The sequence below is a fragment of the Carcharodon carcharias genome, chromosome 1 (assembly GCF_017639515.1).
Source record: "Carcharodon carcharias isolate sCarCar2 chromosome 1, sCarCar2.pri, whole genome shotgun sequence".
Taxonomy (NCBI): Eukaryota; Metazoa; Chordata; class Chondrichthyes; order Lamniformes; family Lamnidae; genus Carcharodon; species Carcharodon carcharias.
The window spans coordinates 244,564,815-244,585,463 of record NC_054467.1 but is presented as its reverse complement, the minus strand read 5'-3'; the positions used below and the strand labels follow the sequence as shown (position 1 = coordinate 244,585,463).

The following is a 20,649-nucleotide window of genomic DNA, read 5'->3' as shown; positions in this document are numbered from 1 at the left end:
AAACAGGTGTCAGTACTCATATATTGAGTAATTGCACTTCTGTTTCTGCTAAACTATTGTCTCAGGTGCAATACCCACAGATGTTGTTGTCCCAGAGTTGACTCAGGGTCACATACAGAATGTTTTCCCAATAACTGCACCAGCAAGGAAGTACACAACTTTTCCACAACAACTGGAGCAGGGATTTGGCAAATATCAGCTAAACTGGTGTTTGAAAGAGCAACTACAGTAGGCAATGGAGTGGACTACTTAAGTTATTAGCTCAATGTTCCTTTATCCTACGTCGCAGGGCTGAAATTTGCCAAATCATGTATTGGTGGTCACAGGCTTTATTAGCTGGGCTTTCCCCATTGTGGAAAGAGGAAATAGTGACACCTGGTGTTCACCCTCACAACTCTGCCCCAGGGCTTCTTCAAAGTGATGTAACCAGGCCTGTAAGATGAGGCTCAGTGTACCGATATAAATTAGACAAGAATGAACCATTCTGACCCTCACAAGCCTCTGCACCCATTGGGAACTCAAACGATCCCCACGATCGTGCTGGGAGGTGGCTCTACAGCAGGAGTATGCCCAGGCCTCACAAAAGAACCAGGTTGAGAAATTTGTCCGACTATTCTCCTCATAGGTGCCGCACATGCGCGTTTGGTATTTTCATTAGTGGCGAGGTCAAAAATTGGGGGGGTGGGGTTGGTGTGTTACGAGGATGTGCTTTTTAAAGGTACAATTGTAATATTTCTTTTCTGGCTAAAACATAAGAACATAAGAAATAGGAACAGGAGTAGGCCATTTGGCCCCTCGAGCCTGCCTCGCCATTCAATAAGATCATGGCTGATCTGCTTGTGTTTAGACTTCCACATTCTCACCTAACCTCGATAACATTCGACTCCCCTGTCTAACAAGAATCTATCTACCTCTACCATAAAAATATTCAATGATCCCGCCTCCACCACCTTCCGAGGCAGAGAGTTCCAAAGTCGCACAACCCTCTGAGAGAAAAGATTTCTCCTTATCTACGCCCAAAAAGGGCGATCCCTAATTTTAAAATAGTGCCCCCTAGTTCTGGGCTCACCCACAAGAGGAAACATTTTTTCCATGTCTACCTTGTCAAGACCGTTGAGGATCTTATATACTTCAATCAAATCACTCCGCACTATTCTAAACTCCAGTGGAAACAACTCCAGTTTGTCCAACCTTTCCACATAAGACAACCTGCTAATCACAGAATCACAGAATCTCACAGTGCAGAAGAGGCCCTTGGGCCCATTGAGTCTGCACCAACACGTGAGACACACATGACCTACCTACCTAATCCCATTTACCAGCACTTGGCCCAAAGCCTTGAATGTTATGACATGCCAAGTGCTCATCTAGGTACTTTTTAAAGGGTGTGGGGCAACCCGCCTCCACCACCCTCCCAGGCAGTGCATTCCAGACCATCACCACCCTCTGGGTAAAAAAGTTTTTCCTCGCATCCCCCCTAAACCTCCCGCACCTCACCTTGAACTTATGCCCCCTCGTGACTGACCCTTCAACTAAGGGGAACAGCTGCTCCCTATCCACCCTGTCCATGCCCCTCATAATCTTGTATACCTCGATCAGGTCGCCCCTCTGTCTTCTCTGCTCCAACAAAAACAACCCAAGTCTATCCAACCTCTCAACACAACTTAAATCTTTCATCCCAGGTAACATCCTGGTGAATCCCTTCTGCACCCCCTCCAGTGCAATCACATCCTTCCTATAATGTGACGACCAGAACTGCACAGAGTACTCCAGCTGTGGCCTCACCAAGGTACAACTCCAACATGACCTCCCTACTTTTGTAATCTATGCCTCGATTGATAAAGGCAAGTGTCCCATATGCTTTTTTCACCACCCCACTAACATGCCCCTCCGCCTTCAGAGATCTATGGATACACACGCCAAGATCCCTTTGTTCCTCAGAACTTCCTAGTGTTTTGCCGTTCATTGAATACTTCCTTGTCAAATTACTCCTTCCAAAGTGTATCACCTCACACTTCTCAGGGTTAAATTCCATCTGCCACTTATCTGCCCATTTGACCGTCTATATCTTCCTGTAGCCCAAGACACTATACCTCACTGTTAACCAACACCCTCCCAGGTATCAATCCAATTAATCATGTTGTGTGGCACTACCACTGTGCTAAATGGGATAGATATTGAACAGGTCTAGCAACTCAAGACTGGGCATTCGTGATGCGCTACGGGACATCAGCAGCAGCAGAATTGTACCCGAACACAATCTGTAATCTCATGGCCCAGCATATCCCCGACTTTACCATTACCATCAAGCCAGGGTATCAACACTGGTTCAATGAAGAGTGCAGGAGGGCATGCCAGGAGCAGCACCAGGCATACATAAAAATGAGGTGTTAACCTGGTGAAGTTATAACACAGGGTTACTTGCATGTCAAACAGCATAAGCAGCAATTGAGAGACAGAACTAGGCAATCCCACAATTTAGCGGATCAGATCTAAGCTCTGCAGTCCTGCCACATACAGTTGTAAATGGTGGTAGACAATTAAACAACTCACTGGAGGAGGAGGCTCCACAAATATCCCCATCCTCAATGAAGGAGGAGCCCAGCACATCAGTGCAAAAGATAAGGCTGAAACGTTTGTTACAATCTTCAGCCAGAAATGCCGAGTGGGTGATTCATCTCGGCCTCCTCTGGAGATCCCCAACATCATGATGCCATTTTCAGCCAATTTGATTCAATCCATGTGATATCAAGAAATAGCTGAAGGCACTGGATAGTACAAAGGCAATGGGCCCTGGCAATATTCCAGCAATAGCACTGAAGACTTGTGCTTCAGAACTTGCCACGCCCCTAGCCAAGCTGTTCCAGTTCAGCTACAACACTGGCATCTACCCGGCAATGTGGAAAATTGCCCAGGTATGACCTGTACATAAAAACCAGGACAAATCCATCCAGCCAATAACTGCCCCATCAGTCTACTCTCCATTATCAGCAAAGTGATGGAAGGGGTCATCAACAGTGCTATCAAGCGGCACTTCCTTAGCAATAACCTGCTTACTGATGCCCAGTTTGGGTTCTGCCAGGGCCACTCAGCTCCTGGCCTCATTACAGCCTTGTTTAAAACATGGACAAAAGCACTGAACTCCAGAAGTGAGGTGAGAGTGACTGCCCTTGATACCAAGGCAGCATTTTACAGAGTGTGGTATCAAGGAGCCCTAGCAAAACTGGAGTCAATGGGAATCAGGGGGAAAACTCTCCATTGGTTGGAGTCGTACCTAGCACAAAGGAAGATGGTTGTGGTTTTTGGAGGTCAGTCATCTCAGCTCCAGGACATCACTGCAGGAGTTCCTCAGGTTAGTGTCCTCAGCCCAATCATCTTCAGCTGCTTCATCAATAACCATCCTTCCATTATAAAGTCAGAATTGGGGATGTTCGCTGATGATTGCACAATATTCAGCATCATTCGTGACTCCTCAGATACTGAAGCAACCCATGTCCAAATGCAGCAAGGTCTGAACAATATCCAGGCTTAGGCTGACAAGTGGCAAGTAACATTCATGCCACACAAGTATCAGGCAATGACCATCCCCAACAAGAGAGAATCCAACCATCGCCCCTTGAGTTCAATGGCATTGCCATCAGGGAATCTCTCACGAGCAACATCCTTGGGTTACCATTGACCAGAAACTGAACTGGACTAACCATATAAATGCTGTAGCTACAGGAACAGGTCAGAGGCTAGGAATCCTGCGACGAGTAACTCACCTCCTGACTCCCCAAAGCCTGTCCACAACCTACAAGGCACAAGTCAGGAGTGTGATGGAATACTCCCCACTTGCCTGGATGAGTGCAGCTCCCACAACACTCAAGAAGCTTGACACCATCCAGGACAAAGCAACCCGCTTGATTGGCACCACATCCACAAACATTCACTCCCTCCATCATCGACGCACAGTAGCAGCAGTGTGTACCATCTCCAAGATGCACTGCAGGAATTCACCAAAGTTCCTTCGACAGCACCTTCCAAACCCACGACCACTACCATCTAGAAGGACAAGGGCAGCAGATAGAAGTGAACACTACCACCTGTAAGTTCCCCTCCAAGTCACTCACCATCCTGACTTGGAAATATATCGCTGTTCCTTCACTGTCGCTGGGTCAAAATCCTGGCACTCCCTTCCTAACAGCACTGTGGGTGTACCTACACCACATGGACTGCAGTGGTTCAAGATAGCAGCTCACCACCACCTTCTCAAGGGCAACTAGGGATGGGCAATAAATGCTGGCCTAGCCAGCAAAGCCCACAACCAGTGAATGAATAGAAAGAAACCTCCTCCGAGCTGCCTCCAATGCATTTACATCCTTCCTGAAATAAGAAAACCAAAACTGCACACAATATTTGAAATGCCGTCTCACCAGTGCCCTGTATAACCGAAGCATACTTCCTTACTTTTATGTTCAATTCCTTTTTTACTAATGGATTTTAAAAAACTGGAGCCCTCTAAAGACAATGAAAACTCCTCAGACTGCTATAGTATAGTTTCACATTCCACGAAATGGGATGAAAAACATACACTCAGCCCCCTGGGGAGCATGAAAGAACCCATTCCCTGTTGATTTCACACCATCCTGAGACTTCTCAAAGGTTTCTGAGGTGAGACATCAAAATGCAAATAGTAAGTGTAAATAGTGGGTCTCCTGCAGTATTGAGAAAGCATATCTTCTCTAAATCCACAGAGGTCCCTGTTGTGGTCAAATTTGGGGTGGGAGAATAGGGGCATCATTCCACCCCTCCTTACATGGTCGTAAGAGGGAGTATAGATTTAAAGTATTTGGTAGAAGGATGGTGGGGGTCTGGAACTCACTGCCTGAAAGAGTGTTAGAGGCAGAAACCCTCACTTTGGGGCATCCACAAATGTTGGCACCACTTTCCTGTTGAGTCTACGGTTTACCCTGCACCACCTCTCCCCCCCCACCACCGCCCCCCCCCCCCCTCCCAGGACACTCACAGAACCTCCAGCTGGTGAGAATCCAATAGCACCAGTTTCTAACAGCACCCTGGTGTCACTAGTGTGAGCACCAGGAAATCTCATAGCGGGCCACATAGACCAAGTGGGGCAGCGGGCTCTCTGCATAGGGTCTCCCCCAACCCACATTTTATCCCTTTTCTATATGCAGCTCCAAGTTTTAATGGTCTTCTCACTGCCTTATGCTTGTTCAGTAGCCTTTCCTGCACGACTCGGGGTTTGGTGAATTCCCCACTCACCATACCACCACACTTCATCGATCCAATGAATGTGGCCGAGCCAGCACAGACATGGTTAACTTGGGAATGAATGTACGCTGATGGAATTAGCAGGCTACAGGCAGCATCTTGGCCATTAGTTGCCCAGATAAATTGAACTTCTGAAGAAACAATTCCTCTACATTACACAGGGACCACCCTTCCCAAGTACTTCATTGGCTCTAAAACTCTTTGTGATGTCCTGTGGCTGTGAAAAACATTACCCTGTAACCTCTCCAGTCCAGGATGTTTGGGGCCATGTCATTTCTGGATTTTGGAAGCTTCTAGATTGTAGAATGACTTTAGAATGCTTAACTACAAGTGTGCAAACCAGAAAATACCCTAGAAAGAAATAGTTACCTGAAACGCGAAAGAGTGATCAAACATTATAAACCTGTCATAAAAATTGCTTTACTGATCTGAATTCTGTATCATCCCATGTTTCTGCCCCCTTATTCACTGTACTAAAGTGATGCTGTGAGTTTCCTGGGTCTGCTCAAAAGCTTTCCATGCTACTGGGGTAGAATTTTCCCCACGTTGGGCGGGCCGGTCGGGAGTGGGCACGGGCATGGGCGGGCGCTGAGCCAATCGCCGCCAGCCATCAGCTCCGCGCCACCATTTTACGTGAGGGGGGGCCTCGCTCAGCATGACACCCAGGGAGAGTCGGAGCGTGCGCTCTTTTGTGCATGCATGCAAAAGGGCTCAGAAATCCCCCTGAGGCACAGAGCTGCCTCAGGGAGATTAAGTACGTGTTGAGAATTTTTAATGAAGAAAGATAAAAATTATTTACATATGTCCCCACATGTGACAGTGTCACATGAGCTTGGATATGTTTACGAATTGAGCAAAATTGATTAATTTAATTAATAAAACCTTCAGGAAACCTCATCCCGCCCCGTGGATGAGGTTTCCTGAAAAACGCAAAGGCCACTTGGGCTCTTCACCTGCCTTCACCAGCCTTAAGGTTGGACAGGCAGCATTGATAGTTATTTTAATTGGTTTTTTAATGGCCTTAACAGGCCTTTGACAGGTCGGCAGGCGCACAGCCGCCTCCAGTGTGCACCCATCGAACGAAGGATCTGAACGACGCGCGGTGACATCAGGGCGCACGCCTGACATCACCGCACGTCATTTTATGCGTCGGCGTGCCGGACCTGCACCCGCATTCCAACGTGAAAATTCTGGCCCTGGTGTTTCCGAGCAATAGGTTTTCAGTCTGTGGAGGTTTCAGTGTATATATAAATGCCATTCTCTCTTTCTTTTGCTTTGTATGGGTCCCTTGTAGGTCTCCTGTTCCCAATGTTTCCACAAGGATACCTTAGGTCTTTCCTAACCAAAGCTTCCAGCCTCTCCCCCAATAATCTCCCTCTAAAAACCCTTTATTATTTTGAACACCTCTTATTAAGCCTCCCTTTTAACCTCTCTATACAAATGAGAGCAATCCGTTTCTCTAATTTCATAAATAGAGTTCATTCACCCTAGTCTCATTCTGGAAACCTCCTCCTACCCCCCACCACCGTCCACCCGAGGCCTGAGCATGGTCACTTTTTGGACATCCCCCCGTCACTGAACTCCTGCTGTTGGGGTGGTGTTGATTGAAGAACATGTCTGTTAAAGAAGTCTTTGTAGCCTTCAGTATGTTAACAGCAAGTCTTTACTTGTAACTATATACAACATTATAGTAAAGGGTACAGGTATGGAGCTAACTCCTTCCTAGGTCTTATCACATCTCTGGTTAACAGTGCACTGACCATAGATCTAGGTCTTGTGCCTTCTTTCATCACTGTGTGGTTGGTACTTTACTCAGTCCCACATTAACCTTGTATGTACTGGACCCTTCTACTACACCTACCAATCTGAAAATTGAGGCTAGCTGGAAAACAGCCCTTAAATGGCCATTAATTGGCCATTTAAGGGCCTCAATTAGAGCAATGGTGAGCAGGCTGCCCTAGGCCTCACCCACCCCACTGTAAAACTGCACAGAGGTTGGGGAAGGCGGGAGCCCGGTGTGACGGCTATCTGAGGAATTTTACGGGCCCCCTCATCTGCAAACTCACTTGCAGGAAACATAAAATTCTGCCCCATTTTTGACCTGTGGCCTAACTGCACATACATATCCCTTAATACCATGTTTAACAGATATCTATGAATCTTATATTTAATATTTGAACAATTAACCCAGCATCAAGTGCCATTTGAGGAGAAACCTCTAAACTTCTACTACACTTTCTGTGTAAAAGTGTTTTTGGATTTCACTCCTGGAAGGTCTGGCTCAAATTTTTGGATTCTGCCCTGTAGTCTTATACTCCCCAACCAGCAGAAATAATTTCTCCCTAGCTACCCTATCAGTCCTCTTAATAGCTTGAAAACTTCAATCAAATCATCCCTTTATCTTCTAAATTCTAGAGAATACAACGTTGGTTTGTGTAATGTCTCCTCATAATTTAGCCCCTTGATTCAGATATCATTCTGATAAGCCTACACCACATTCTTTCCAAGGTCAATATATCCTTCTTATGGTCTGGGTGGCCAGAACTGCTCCCTTGTGTTCTAATCCTCTTTTTAACAACCTTCTCAACTTGTCCTGCCACCTTCAAAGACCTCTCTGTTTTTGCATCCACTTTAAAATGATATTGTTATGGACAGGGAAGAGAGGCAAACCTACCTATTTCATTGTCTATTCGTAAACAGAGGTGTTTTTAATTTTTGAAATAGGATGTAACATGTTTCTCCAATCCCTCTGTGAGGTCAACCTTTTAAAGTGACTCACAGCAAAGGATTAAATCAGAAGTATAGTTTATTCACACATTCAAACCCGGGGATTGGTTGCAACTTCATAGACACACACAAGCACACAATAAGAAAATTGGAAGGGGGAGTTGTTACAACTATGATTAACTTAAAAGAAAAAAAGCACCACAGATATGGATATCAGTTCATGTAATTGCCAGAGTCCAAAAAGTCAGAGTCTAATGAGGGTTCCTTCACAGGGAAGTTACAGTACAGCTAGGTTCAGCTAGCTGAAGCAGGGGTTGCAGAGTTTCTTTAAAGTTGATGGTGACACAATGAGATGAGGTTGGTAATAGAGACTTGGGGTAGAATTTAATGTGCCTGCTAGTATTGGGCGTCATGGCAGGTGCGAGTAGACAACATGGTAGGAAGACCAAAAACGACTTTGTTAAAACTTGTTTTCAATCATCTGCTCCGTCCATCAATGGCAGGCTGCATTTCCTGCCGTTGGATGTTGGGAGCTTCATTTTCATATGTCTGCATATCATTATAAGCTCAGTTCACCGGAATCATACCCCCATGCTGGATCATCCCACGCTGATATGTTTCATAACTACATAAGCGATGTGCACCTGGTGAGCTGCACTTGGCCTGGAGCTTCGAGGTTTGTTTGCCTACCTTGCTTCGGGCAGAACTCACAGTCATCAGCGCCAGGCTTCGCAGGCAGCACCACATCACTTTTATGGGTACTCACGGGTAGGGTAGGCTCTACCTACCAGACCAGCCTTAAGGCAGGGCTGGCTTTTCAATGGCTGCAGGGCGAGGACTTGCTTGGGGAAGGAGGAGAAGTGGCCTTAGGTAAGGGAGGAGGCTGCAGGGCTAGGGCAGTACTGCGGAAGGTGGGTTATCCCAGAGTGTGTGTTTGGGGGGTGGGGGAGGTGCACATGTTGATGTGTGCAAGTGACTTCAAGAGGGCGAGGGCTGAGGAGGCAGTCTCCAGAGGAGATGAGGTCAGATGGAGATGTGAGGGAGAATGGATGGTGATATCCCTTGAGCAGTGAGTGAGAAGCCAGTGAATGAGTGTGTGGGTTTAGAGTGATGAGATGGTTGCTTTACCCTAGCAGCACAGGTGAGATCATTTATCCTCTTTCTGCACTGGATGGCCAATCTCTTCTGTGCAACATTGGCACAGATCACCTCTGCCACCACCTCCCAAGCTGGAGTGGTGAAATTGCTGGACCTCCTGCAGCCAGAGAGCGGGGTGGAGGACATCACACTGGGCCTCCAGAAGGCATTCTGAACTTGCCCTCAGGGCCATGTCTTCGTTGGAGCAGAGCAGGCCTGGGCTTTTTTTTATTCACTCATGGGAGGTGGGCTCATCTGGCTAGGCCAGCATTTATTGCCCATCCCTAAGTTGTCCATTTAAGAGCCAACCATATTGCTGTGAGCCTGGGGTCACGTGTAGGCCAGACTAAGTAAGGATGGCAGATTTCCTTCCCTCAAGGGCATTAGTGAGTTTTTACAGCATTCGGCAATGGTTTCATAGTCATCATGAGACTTTTAATTCAAGACTTCTATTGAATTCAATTCATCATCTGCCGTGGTTGAATTCGAACCCAGGTCCACAGAGTATTACCTTGGGCCTCCAGAATACCAGTCCAGTGAAAATACAACTATGTCACAGCCTCCCCCAAGCATTGAGAACAGTGTGGGTGGCTGCAGTTTAGATATGGCTCCCGGAGTGTGGAAACGGTAAGGTAATGGCATGGCGGGCAATTCAAAGGCCACCTGCCAGTGACATGGCGCGTTTCCTGTGGCTGCATAATTAATAAGGCAGAATTGGGAAGCTACGGCAAGAAAAGCCTCTATTGCTGCCAATGGTAAAACGTCCTTTTCCCGCCCTCTACCGTACTTATTGCAAGTCTGGGATGACTCCGCTCTTGGTCTCATCGGCAGGTGTTGGCAGGCAGGAAGCTTCCAGAGAAACATGCTTCGAGGAGACTTAGACTTGATGCAAGCTGTTGGTCAGCCAGGAGTCCTGCTTTTATGCTTGCAGACTGGAGTTTGAACAGAAGACTGAGTTGTGAGTCTAGAAATGTAATATTAAAACTTTCCAAAGATCGGAAGCTGAGGTCAAATGATGTTGCCAATTAATAAGTCACTTGCAGGCTAACAAACAGCTTCTACGCCTCTGGTCAAAATCCATTGTTCATCTTAGGGGATAGATGGTGGCTTGCAATGCCTCTGCATGTATAATGAGTTTTGATGGCTCCCCCTTTGTTATAGGACCAGGCTGGGGAGACAGATCGTCTGCTGGTCCCTGGTTTTGCTGATTGTAAGGTATCCTCACAATGAGGGGTGTGAGATTCCACAAGGATGAGGGTTGAGCTTTTGTCCTGCAACTGCTGTTGGAAATTTCCAGGAACTGTAGTCAACTTGTGAACTTGTAGCACTTACCTTTTGGTTCAGCAAGGTCCACTTTTTAAATAAGCAAAAAGGTAGGATTTCATTTAAACAGTTTATGATCTCTTTCATGTCCTGGGGACATGACAATAAAATTTAATTTACATTGCCCCTTCCCATTTTTCATTACAAAACACATTTCTTAGATTTCACTACATTAAATTGCAACTATCATGGGTCTGCCCATTTCATTGGTCTAAGTTCTCCAGAAGTCAAACAATAAAAGTTTCCCATCTAACTTAACCTTCAGGTGAGCTCAGCTTAAATATCTTTGCATTGAATAACCAGCACAACTGTTTCAATATGCCCCATCCAATCATTTGACCTTTATCATCATTTTTTTTACAGGTTTCTGGAACTTTCTGTAAAGCTTTCTTTAGCCTAACGCTTTCAGGCCAGTCTGTTGTTAAATGTGCAGTTACTCAAGAGACTGGTATCTCTCCGATATCTTTTCACAAGCCTCACGACAAATGGCTGCCTCTCTTCAGCTGCCACACTTTGATGGAAAGAGGCATCTGTTTTCCAAAAATAAATCCTCTGGCTGCAGCCCCTTTCCGAAGAGGGGAAAGGGATAACACAGGATTAATAAAATATACCTCAGGAAAATCTCTTCTGTCTTTGAAAAGGCTCATTACCACGATTCTTTGTCAGAAGCTAAACGGTACGTTTGTCTGAATTAATTGCGATCTCACCTTTCTGTAGGAGGTGTTCCCCTATCTCTTTCCCACCCCCACCACCCCCCCACTCCCCACCATTTTTGAGTTGGTACAGGCTGGATGAGCCAGACCATTTATAGAGTTTGCTTTCGGCCATCTGAATGTGTCAAGATAGCTGAAGATTAGTGGCCAAGTTTAAAGCCCATTCTGCGGTTCTGTCGCTCATTCCCTCAATGACGGTTGGCAACATGGAAAAAGTAGAAATCTTCAACACGGACAGCAAGGGCAGGGGCTTGAAGGCGAAGCAAGATCTTCTGAGTGGAGATGTGGTCTTCGCTGAGCCGGCATATGCTGCGGTTGTGTTTGACAAGTAAGTTGGAATGCCTAATTATCACACACACAAGCCACCTCATGTTGCTCCATTGTAGGTAACGGGATCAAGTTTGGACATTCTGTATGAGAATCTTCACTTAAATTTAAGTTTAATGTAGGAGCACTTCTGCAACGTTTCATTCATTATTGATTGCCTAATTGATTGACTTCCGTGCCTTCATTGTCCCAATTCCTAAAGGATTTTCCCCCATTCTCTTGAAACTGGGGTTCCATAGGAACCTATGGTCCTCCAATCCACAAGTACCAGTCTTCATGCGTGAGTTGGTGGGGGAATTGTACGGGACTATTTTATGTTGCTGCGGGGAGCTACCCGGCTCAGTGATTGCTCTCAGTAATTTTCAAGGTGGAGATATTTCTTTATGGACTAAATTTCAGGGCTTTAGCAATTATTCCATATGTTATTGGGATGCGTGCAACGTTAACAATGCCTCAGTATTTTTTATTGTCCATCCCTAATAGCCTGAGATGGTGGTGATGGAGTTTTTCTTTGAACCATTTAATCCTTGTGGTGATGAAGCCCCCATCATGGTATATGGTAGGGAATTTCAGGACTTTAGCCGAGTGATCACGAAGGAATGGTAATATACGTTCAAATCAGGGTGGTCTTGGCAACAAGGAGAAATTGGAGGCAATGATGCCCCTTCAATCCTGCTGCCCTTATCCTTCTTTGTGATTGTGGATGTTGCAGGGTGGGATGTTGAAATGAAGTTGGCAAGTGGCTGCAGTGAGTCCTGTAGGTGATAGTTACTGCCATCATAGTTTGCTGGTAATGGATGGGCTGGATGCTGAGTCCAGTGGCAGGACTCCCTGATGAAGTGGACCACTCTGTCCTGGACGTTTTTGAGCTTCAAACGTTCCTTCCACTGCACCAATCCATTCCTGACTTGAACCTTTGAATAGTTGGGCAGAGAGCCACTTGTCACAGGGTGAGGAACTTTTCTTTTGCTCTTGTAGTTGTCTCATTATTTTTGACTGGCTCAGTTCAGCCTCTGGTCAATGGATGTTAGAATCATAGAATGGTTACAGCACAGAAGGAGGCCATTCAGCGAGTCATAGCTGTGTTAGCTTTCTGCAAGAGCAACTCACCTGGTCCCATTCCCCTGTCTTTTCCCTGATAGAATCATAAACTGTTTGATGGTGGGGGCTTCAGTGATAATAGCACCATTGAAGACGGGTGAATTTCTTCGACCGTCTCTTGTTTGAGATGATCATTATCTGTGTGGTGAGAATACCAGCTGCAACTTCTCAGCTCAAGTTCCAGTATTATGCAAGGTCCTGATATAATTACAACATAAGAAGAACATAAGAAAGGAACAGGAGTAGGCCATTCGATCCCTCGAGCCTGCTCCCCCATTCAATAAGACCATGGCTGATGTGCTTGTGTTTCGAATTCCACATTCCCATCTAACTCCGATAACCTTTGATTCGCTTGCATAACAAGAATCTATCTACCTTTGCCTTAAAAATATTCAATGACCCCGCCTCTACCACCTTCTGAGGCAAAGAATTCCAAAGTTGCACAACCCTCTGAGAGAAAAAATTTCTCCTCATCTCTGTCCTAAAAGGGCGACTCCTAATTTTAAAACAGTGCCCCTAGTTCTGGACTCACCCATAAGAGGAAACATCCTCTCCACAGCCACCTTGTCAAAGCCATTCAGGATCTTTTATACTACTATCTGTCGCCCCTCATTCTTCTGAACTCCAGTGGAAACAAGCCCTGTCTGTCCAACCTTTCCTCATAAGACAACCCATTCATTCCAGGTATCAATCTAGTAAACCTCCTCTGAGCCACATCCAATGCATTTACATCCTTCCTTAAATAAGGAGACCAAAACTGCACACAGTATTTGCAATGCAGCCTTACCAATACCCTGTATAACTGAAGCATAACAATCTTTCTTTTATGTTCAATTCCTCTCATAATAGAGGTTAGCAATCCATTAGCCTTCTTGATTACTTACTGTACCTGCATACTAACATTTTGTGACTCATTTACTAGAACACCTAGATCCCTCTGCACCTTGGAATTTTGCAGCGGTTCTCCATTTAAGTAATATTCTGCTTTTTTATTCTTCTTGCCAAAGTGAACAACTTCACATTGTCCCATATTAAACTCTATTTGCCAGATCTTTGCCCACTCACTTAACCCATCTACATCCGTCTGCAACCTCCTTATGTCTTCTTCACAACATACTTTCCTACCTATCTTTGTGCCATCTGCAAATTGGCACCAGCTGCATCATTATCAGCAGAATTATGAATCGAGCTGAACACTATGCCCATTCCTGACTTTACGGAGGAAAGATCAGTGATGAAATGGCTGACGGTGGTTGAGCTGCAAGCACCTCCTTGAGGAACTCCTGTAGCAACATTCTGGGAATGACATGATTGGCCTCTAGCAGCTGTAGGCCATCTTCATTTTTTGTCAGGTAGTTTTCCTGTTGGAGGGTTTTCCTCCTGTCTCCAATTGACTTTGGTTTTGTTAGTGTTTCTTTGTGAACAGCTCAGACAAATGCTATCTTGAGGGAAATTGGCATTGACTTCTTGCATCCATGATCTTCAGCAAGACTGTTACAAGGTCTGGAGTTGAGAGATTCTGACATAAGTTGAACTGATGGTAAACAGCTCTTGGTCAACAGATAAAAGCAAAATTCTGTGGATGCTGGAAATCTGAAGCAAAACAGAAAATGCTGGAAAAACTCAGCAGTTCCAGTAGCAACTGTGGGGAGAGAAACAGAGTTAATGTTTTGACTCTGTATGACCCTTCTTCAGAGCTCTGAAGAAGGGTCACATGGACTTGAAATGACCTGCTAAGTTTTTCCAGCATTTTCCGCTTTTGTTTTGGTCAACAGATATCATTCGCTGCCACTGCTGATGACTGGTCACCTTGCAGCCATATCTCCATAATCCCGACTATATCATTCCTGTTTACATTTATTTGCGCAGTTAATTCATCCACTTTGTTGCGAATGCTCCTCACATTAAGGCACAAAGCCTTAAGGCTTGTCCTTTTAACATTACTTGTCCCATTCCCACTATTTTTCACTGACGCCCTGTTTGATTCTTGCCCTTGATTTCTCTGCCTATCACTTTTCTTATCCCCCTTTCTGTCTTTTGTTCTTGTTCTTGATACTGCCAGTTAATACTTTGCAGCTTTATGAATTGCCAGTGGTTTACCTGGAGAATCTGAAGAAACTAATAAAATAAAGTCAGATGGAACACAGGAATTCATGAATCAATTACATTAATAGATGGGATTAAACAGGCAGGGAGCAACATTTAAAATCAGGCATATGGTGAATGAGGCAAACACTGATAAGTAAAGAGATATTGCAATGGACTGAGGAAAGTCTCATGTCAGCTGTAGCTCAGTTGGTCACACTTGTTCTACTAAGACATAAGCCAGGATTTTTACCTTGTCGGGCATGTGTGGCAGGCAGGCTCAGGACTGGTCGCCAATCTGACCACTGCCCCCGATCGGGCCTCGACATTGAATTCATGCTGGCTGGCCAATTAACGACAAGCCAGCGAGAAACGTGCACTGCAGTGCTCAGCGTTGCCCGGGTGGGGTTGGGAGGAGGGCGAGCGCTGAAGTCTGTGCATGCGCGGAGGTGTGTGCAATAAAAGCCCCCTGAGGTACAGAGATGCCTCAGGGAGCTGATGATTTATTACAATAAAAACAAAGAATTAAGAAATAAGGAAAACATGTTCCCTCATGTGGGTCTGAAATGAGTTTTAAAAGCTTTTATTTTTTTAAAATCACTGGTTGAAACCACATCCTGCCCATGGATGAGGTTTGGCCAAGAACGCAAAGGCCGCTTGGCCTATTTGCCCGCCCGCTAACAGAAAGAGTGGACGGGCAGCGAAAAATTTGAATTACTTTATTGATTAAGGGCCTTAACAGGCGGTTTAATTGTCGGCGGGTGCGCGTGCACCTGCTGAGTGAAATATCGCGAGAGTGCTCAATGAAGTCGGGCCCGACGTCATCGTGCAATATTTTACCCCATTCTGATCGGGCACACGCCTGCCCGATGAGAAAAAAATTTCAGCCCATAAAGTTCTGGGTTCAATTAAAGACCCACTCAGGCATGAGCGCAAAAATCAAGGCCTACCGTGGTATAGTGATAATGTCACTGCACTGCTAATTGAGAGCCCCAGGCTCATTTGATCAAAAACATATGTGATCCTGACAGGGTTAACATGGGGAGGATGATCCCTCTTGTGGGAGAATCTAGTACTAGGGGTCACTGTTTTAAAAATAAGGGGTTATCCAGTTAGGACAGAGATGAGGAGGATTTTTTTTCCCTTAGAGGGCAGTGAGTCAAAAGGCATTGGAAGCAGATGATTATTTTTAATGCAGAGCTAGAGAAATTCTTGATGTGGGTGAAAGGTTATTGGGGGTAGGCGGGAATGTGGAGTTGACGTTACAGTCAGATCATCCATGATCTCATTAGATGACAGAACAGGTTTGAAGGGCTAAGTGACCTACTCCTGTGCCTAATTTGTATGTTTGTATATATGCTCATATAGGTGCCACTGTGCTGCACTGTCAGATGCACCATCTTTTGGATAAGACATTAAACCAAAGTCCCATGTGTCTGCTCAGGTGGTTTTAAAAGATCCCATGGCACTATTCTGAAGAACAGCAGGGGAGGTCTCCCTGGTGTGCTGGTCAATATTTATCCCTCAATCAAGATCACAAAAACAGATTATCTGGTCATGATCACATTGCTGTTTGTGTGAGCTTGCTATGTACAAAATGGCTGCTGTGTTTCCCACATTACATCTGTGACTAGGCTTCAATGGGTTTTCATTAGCTGTAAAGCACTTTGAGACACCTGATGGTTGTGAAAAGGGCTATATAAGTACAAGTCTTTCTTTTTTTAATCACACAGAATCAGGATTGGGTTAATGAATTAAGCAGTAAAGTATGGTCTCTCACTTACTGAATGGAAGAACAGGCCTCATCTATACATATCTCTATATTATTTTCTAAAATCTTTTTAGAGATACATTTCCTGTCTAAAAACCTTATTTCCTGTTGTAATTTGCTGAACAATATGTCAGGGTCAGAGGTGATTGGCATCCACTATAATTCTGCTCCTGCTCGCAGAGCTGGGTCAAGGAGTTTGAGGCTGATACTGTTCTCGTTAAATCTGGTATTTGAAGTAAACAACCTCAATCTAAATTAAAGTTTCCTGACAGGAAAACTCAATTCACAAAAAAGTGTTAGGTGTTATTGGAACTCAGAAACTCTTGCCATATTGCAATTAATGGTCAAGAGCTTGCAACCACATTGTGTTTTCTAAAGGGGGAGATGTTGACATAACAATTTCTAGTGGTAACTTCTGGCACAGAACTACAGTATAACTGAAACTTGTGAAAGCAGAAAATAAGGCTTGTTAGAGCAAGTGTATGCCCAAGAAGTAAAAAAGTAGGAAAGATGTTTAGCCTTCCATATGGTCAAGTGAGGCATCTGCAGGCTCCAATTTTAACTGACATGAGATTATATGGCCACCTAGAAAATTAGCAAAGGCTGTCTAACTGTTTCCAAAAGTAGCATAGCTGGAAAATGCAACTGGAAAAGCACATCTGGATATAAGCCTTGACTCAGGTGGTAGCACTCTCTTTCTAACTCTGAATGTTATAAGTTCAACCCCATCCGGAGACTTGAGCATGTCATCTTCTTCAGATAGTATTCTTGATTATTCGAGTGTTGCCAAATGACAGCCTATGCCATGGTTTTGCTATGGGTCAGGGCAAAGAGGCAGGCTTGAAAGCTAGCTCTGCCGTAACGCTGATCAAACCCCACATAGTTGGTGTTATTCTGAACCACATGTTAGCTGTCAAGCCAGCAAGCTAACCACCCGCCATTAACCCCACTCCACCTTGAGTATATAAACTTGACAAATACTGCAATGCAGTACTGATGGAGAGCTGCACAGTTGAAGGTACTGTCTTTTGGATAGAATATTAATCTGAAGCGAATATAAAAGATCCAGTGGGAAGAACATGAGAGTCCTCCTGGCATCTTGACCGACACTAGTCTCTCAAACAATATCACAAAGAACAAACTATCTAGTCATTTATCTCTATGCTGTGTGTTGGTCCTCCCTGTGCGCAAATTGCCTTAAAAATACGACACTGGCTTTAGGCCACTTTGAGGCATACCGAGGACTGGAATAGCACTATATAAAAGTAAGGGCTACCCTTCCTTATATATCAAGGCAACAGGGATTTAAGGAATAGGTTGAGATTACCAAGGATGAGGAGTTACTCAGTGTTTAGGCTGAGGAAAGAGAAGGGAGGAAGTTGTCATGGGGTTTTGGGAGAGTAAACAATGGGGGCTTTAAAAGGGATGTAAGAGGACAGAAGAGAAGGGAGTGCTTTAAGGAGGAGAATGAGTAGGGGGAAGAGACCAGGGTTAAACTTTCTGATAGTGTTTTTGGAGTTGGAAAATGTGCAGAAGTAATTAAGTCAGGAGGTGGGATGGGTTACAGGACCTGTGGAATCATTCTCGAGTCAGAGACAGTGCATCAGGGGCAGGGTAGGAGGGGTGGATGGGGCAAATGAAGGGGGAGAAAAAATATTGCATCACTAAATGTGTTTAGCAGATGGCAAAATTGAAGACTAACATTGTACAAAAAAACATGAACGATTCTTTGCTGAGAACTGATAGATGATATTTTGAAGGAAGGTTAAGATGAAATGTCAAATGAAGTTCATGGGGCTGCTGCCATCAGAGAATGCCATCATCTCATGTAACTATTTATTGCTAATTGGCCACATCGCATTGAGACTATTAACTCCAATTATCACTATTCAAGAGTCGTGTTCATGCCCTTTAGTATAATGCATGGTTCATTTGGTAGCACTCTGGCCTCTGAGGCAGAAAGTAAAGCTTCAAGAGAAGAAGCTCCACTCCAGAGACTTCACGGCATAACCTTGGCTGACATGTCAGCGCTGATCTGAGGAGCACTGCACTGTCAGAGATGCTGTCTTTCAGGTTTGGAGAGGAACTTGCAGGTGGTAGTGTTCCCAATCACCTGCTGCACTTGCTCTTTCTTGGTGGTGGAGGTCGGGTGTTTGGAAGGCGTTGTCAAAGGAGGCTTGGTGAGTTGCTGCAGTGCATCTTGTAGATGGTCCACACTGCAGCGTTGGTGTGGAAGGAGTGCATGTTTAAGGTAGTGGATGGGGTTCCAATGGACCAGGTTTCTTTGTCCTGGATGGTGTCAAGCTTCTTGGGTGTTGTTGGTGCTGCACTCATCCAGGCAAGTGGAGGGTGTTCCATCACACTCCTGATTTGTGCCTTGTAGATGGTGGAGTCAGGAGGTGAATTATTCAGAATTCCCAGCTTCTGACCCGCTCTTGTAGTCACAGTATTTATTTGGCTGCCAAATCTACACTGCACCCCCTCTAATTATAAGTATATCTTACATGCCAAGGGATCAGTGATAGAGAATAGGATTTCACATTGCTCACCACCTGCTGAGATACAAACAGTAGAGACGCAAAAACATTCCACTACTAGTTGCTAAGGGATTAAAAGAGGGAACGTTGATAAGCGAGAGATTACTGAAAACATTAATCCGGAACACTGCTCCAAGCTGCAGATATTACTGTTCAATTTTATTTTCTAAAATCTTGATTCGCACATTTTCTACCTAAAGGGGCTTGAAGGGTATGGGAACAAGCTGGATGAAGGTGATGAGGACAATGTGTTCAAATGGAGGGTAAATGCTGATGGACCAATGGCCTGTTGCAACTGTTATGCACATATATAGAAACAATAGCTTCCCTTTGTATACATTCCTTAACTTAGGAAAATGTCCAAGTTGCTTCACAGAAGAGCAATTAGACAAGGATTGAAACCAAGCTAAAAAAGGAGATAGTTGAAGGGATGGCTCAATGCAGGATCAGAGAGATGAATTTTAAGGAAGGTACGAAGGGAGGAATGAAAAATGGTGGCGCAGAAAGGTTTACAAATGGAATTCTAGAACTGAAGGCTTAAGCAGCTGAAAGCATGGTTGCAAATGATAAGGTAAACAGGAGTCGAGATATACAAGACAGAGTTAAGGAATGTAGGGTAGTGTTGCAAGGCTGGAGAGGTTGCAGAGTTGGGAAAGGGCGAGGCCATGCAAAAGCTTTGTACATAAAAATGAGCATTTTAAAATTGAGGCATTGGTGGACTAGAAAGCAATGAACAATGCTGCTGTATCTGCAATTCACCCAGGTCAACATAACTCTCCTGATGTTGAGTGTCCAAAACTCAACACAGCTGTCCAGATGTGGGCCTGACCAAGTTACTCCTAATACCTACACAGCAACACCAGCACAACCCACAACCTCCATTCAACAAAAATTTAATCCAATGTTCCCGCTGTTGGGACAATGTAGTGAGACTCTGCTGCCAATGCCTCACTAGATGCTAGATGATGTTCCAACACTATAGCCCAAATGCTCAACATGCTCCCGATCAGGCGACACCTCATTTTTAAAATCCTCAGCCTTCTACGCTGAGACTACAGTGCTACACTGAGGAGGAGCTGTCTTTTGGGTGAGACATAAAACTGACAGCCCCACCTGCCCTCTCAGAATTTAATGTGACCATTTAAAAGAGGACTTGGTCAACTTTACCTTTCAACCAACACGCAAAAACAGTTAACTTTTGATTGTCCCTTGGACCATCAACACTTGTTATGAACCCGCAAGTATTGTGAACTGTGAGGAGCCTAATATTAAACATTGAAAGGACATAGACAGGTTGGTGGAATGGGTGGACAAATGACAGGTGAAATTTAACGTAGAGAGGTGTGAAGTGATTGGTAGGAAGGACATGGATAGACAGCATAAAATAAAGGGCACAATTCTAAGGGGGTGTAGAAGCAGAGGGGCCTGGTGGTTTATGTAAATAAATCATTGAAGTTGGTCAAATGGTTTGAAAGAGTAGTTAATAAAGCATATGGAATGCTGGGCTTTATAAATAGGAGCATAGAGTACAAATTCAAGGGAACTATATTAAACCTAAGAGGTTGTGGTGTAGTGGTAATGCCACTGACCTAGTAATTCAGAAGCCCAGGCTAATGCTATGAGGACATGGGTTCAAATCCCTCCACAGCAGCTG

General features: G+C 44.8%; 1 protein-coding gene across 2 annotated transcripts in view; it reads left to right on the top strand.

The window, feature by feature from the left end:
- Positions 1 to 11,322: 11,322 nt before the first annotated feature.
- Positions 11,323 to 20,649, top strand: part of LOC121281837 (histone-lysine N-methyltransferase Smyd1-like) — an 82,897-nt gene continuing 73,570 nt past the window's right edge. For both annotated transcript variants that reach the window (XM_041194889.1, XM_041194882.1), the window contains exon 1: positions 11,323 to 11,502. In XM_041194889.1, the coding sequence (XP_041050823.1) occupies positions 11,366 to 11,502 (137 nt within the window). In that variant the 5' untranslated portion in view covers positions 11,323 to 11,365. The remainder of the gene's footprint in view (positions 11,503 to 20,649) is intronic.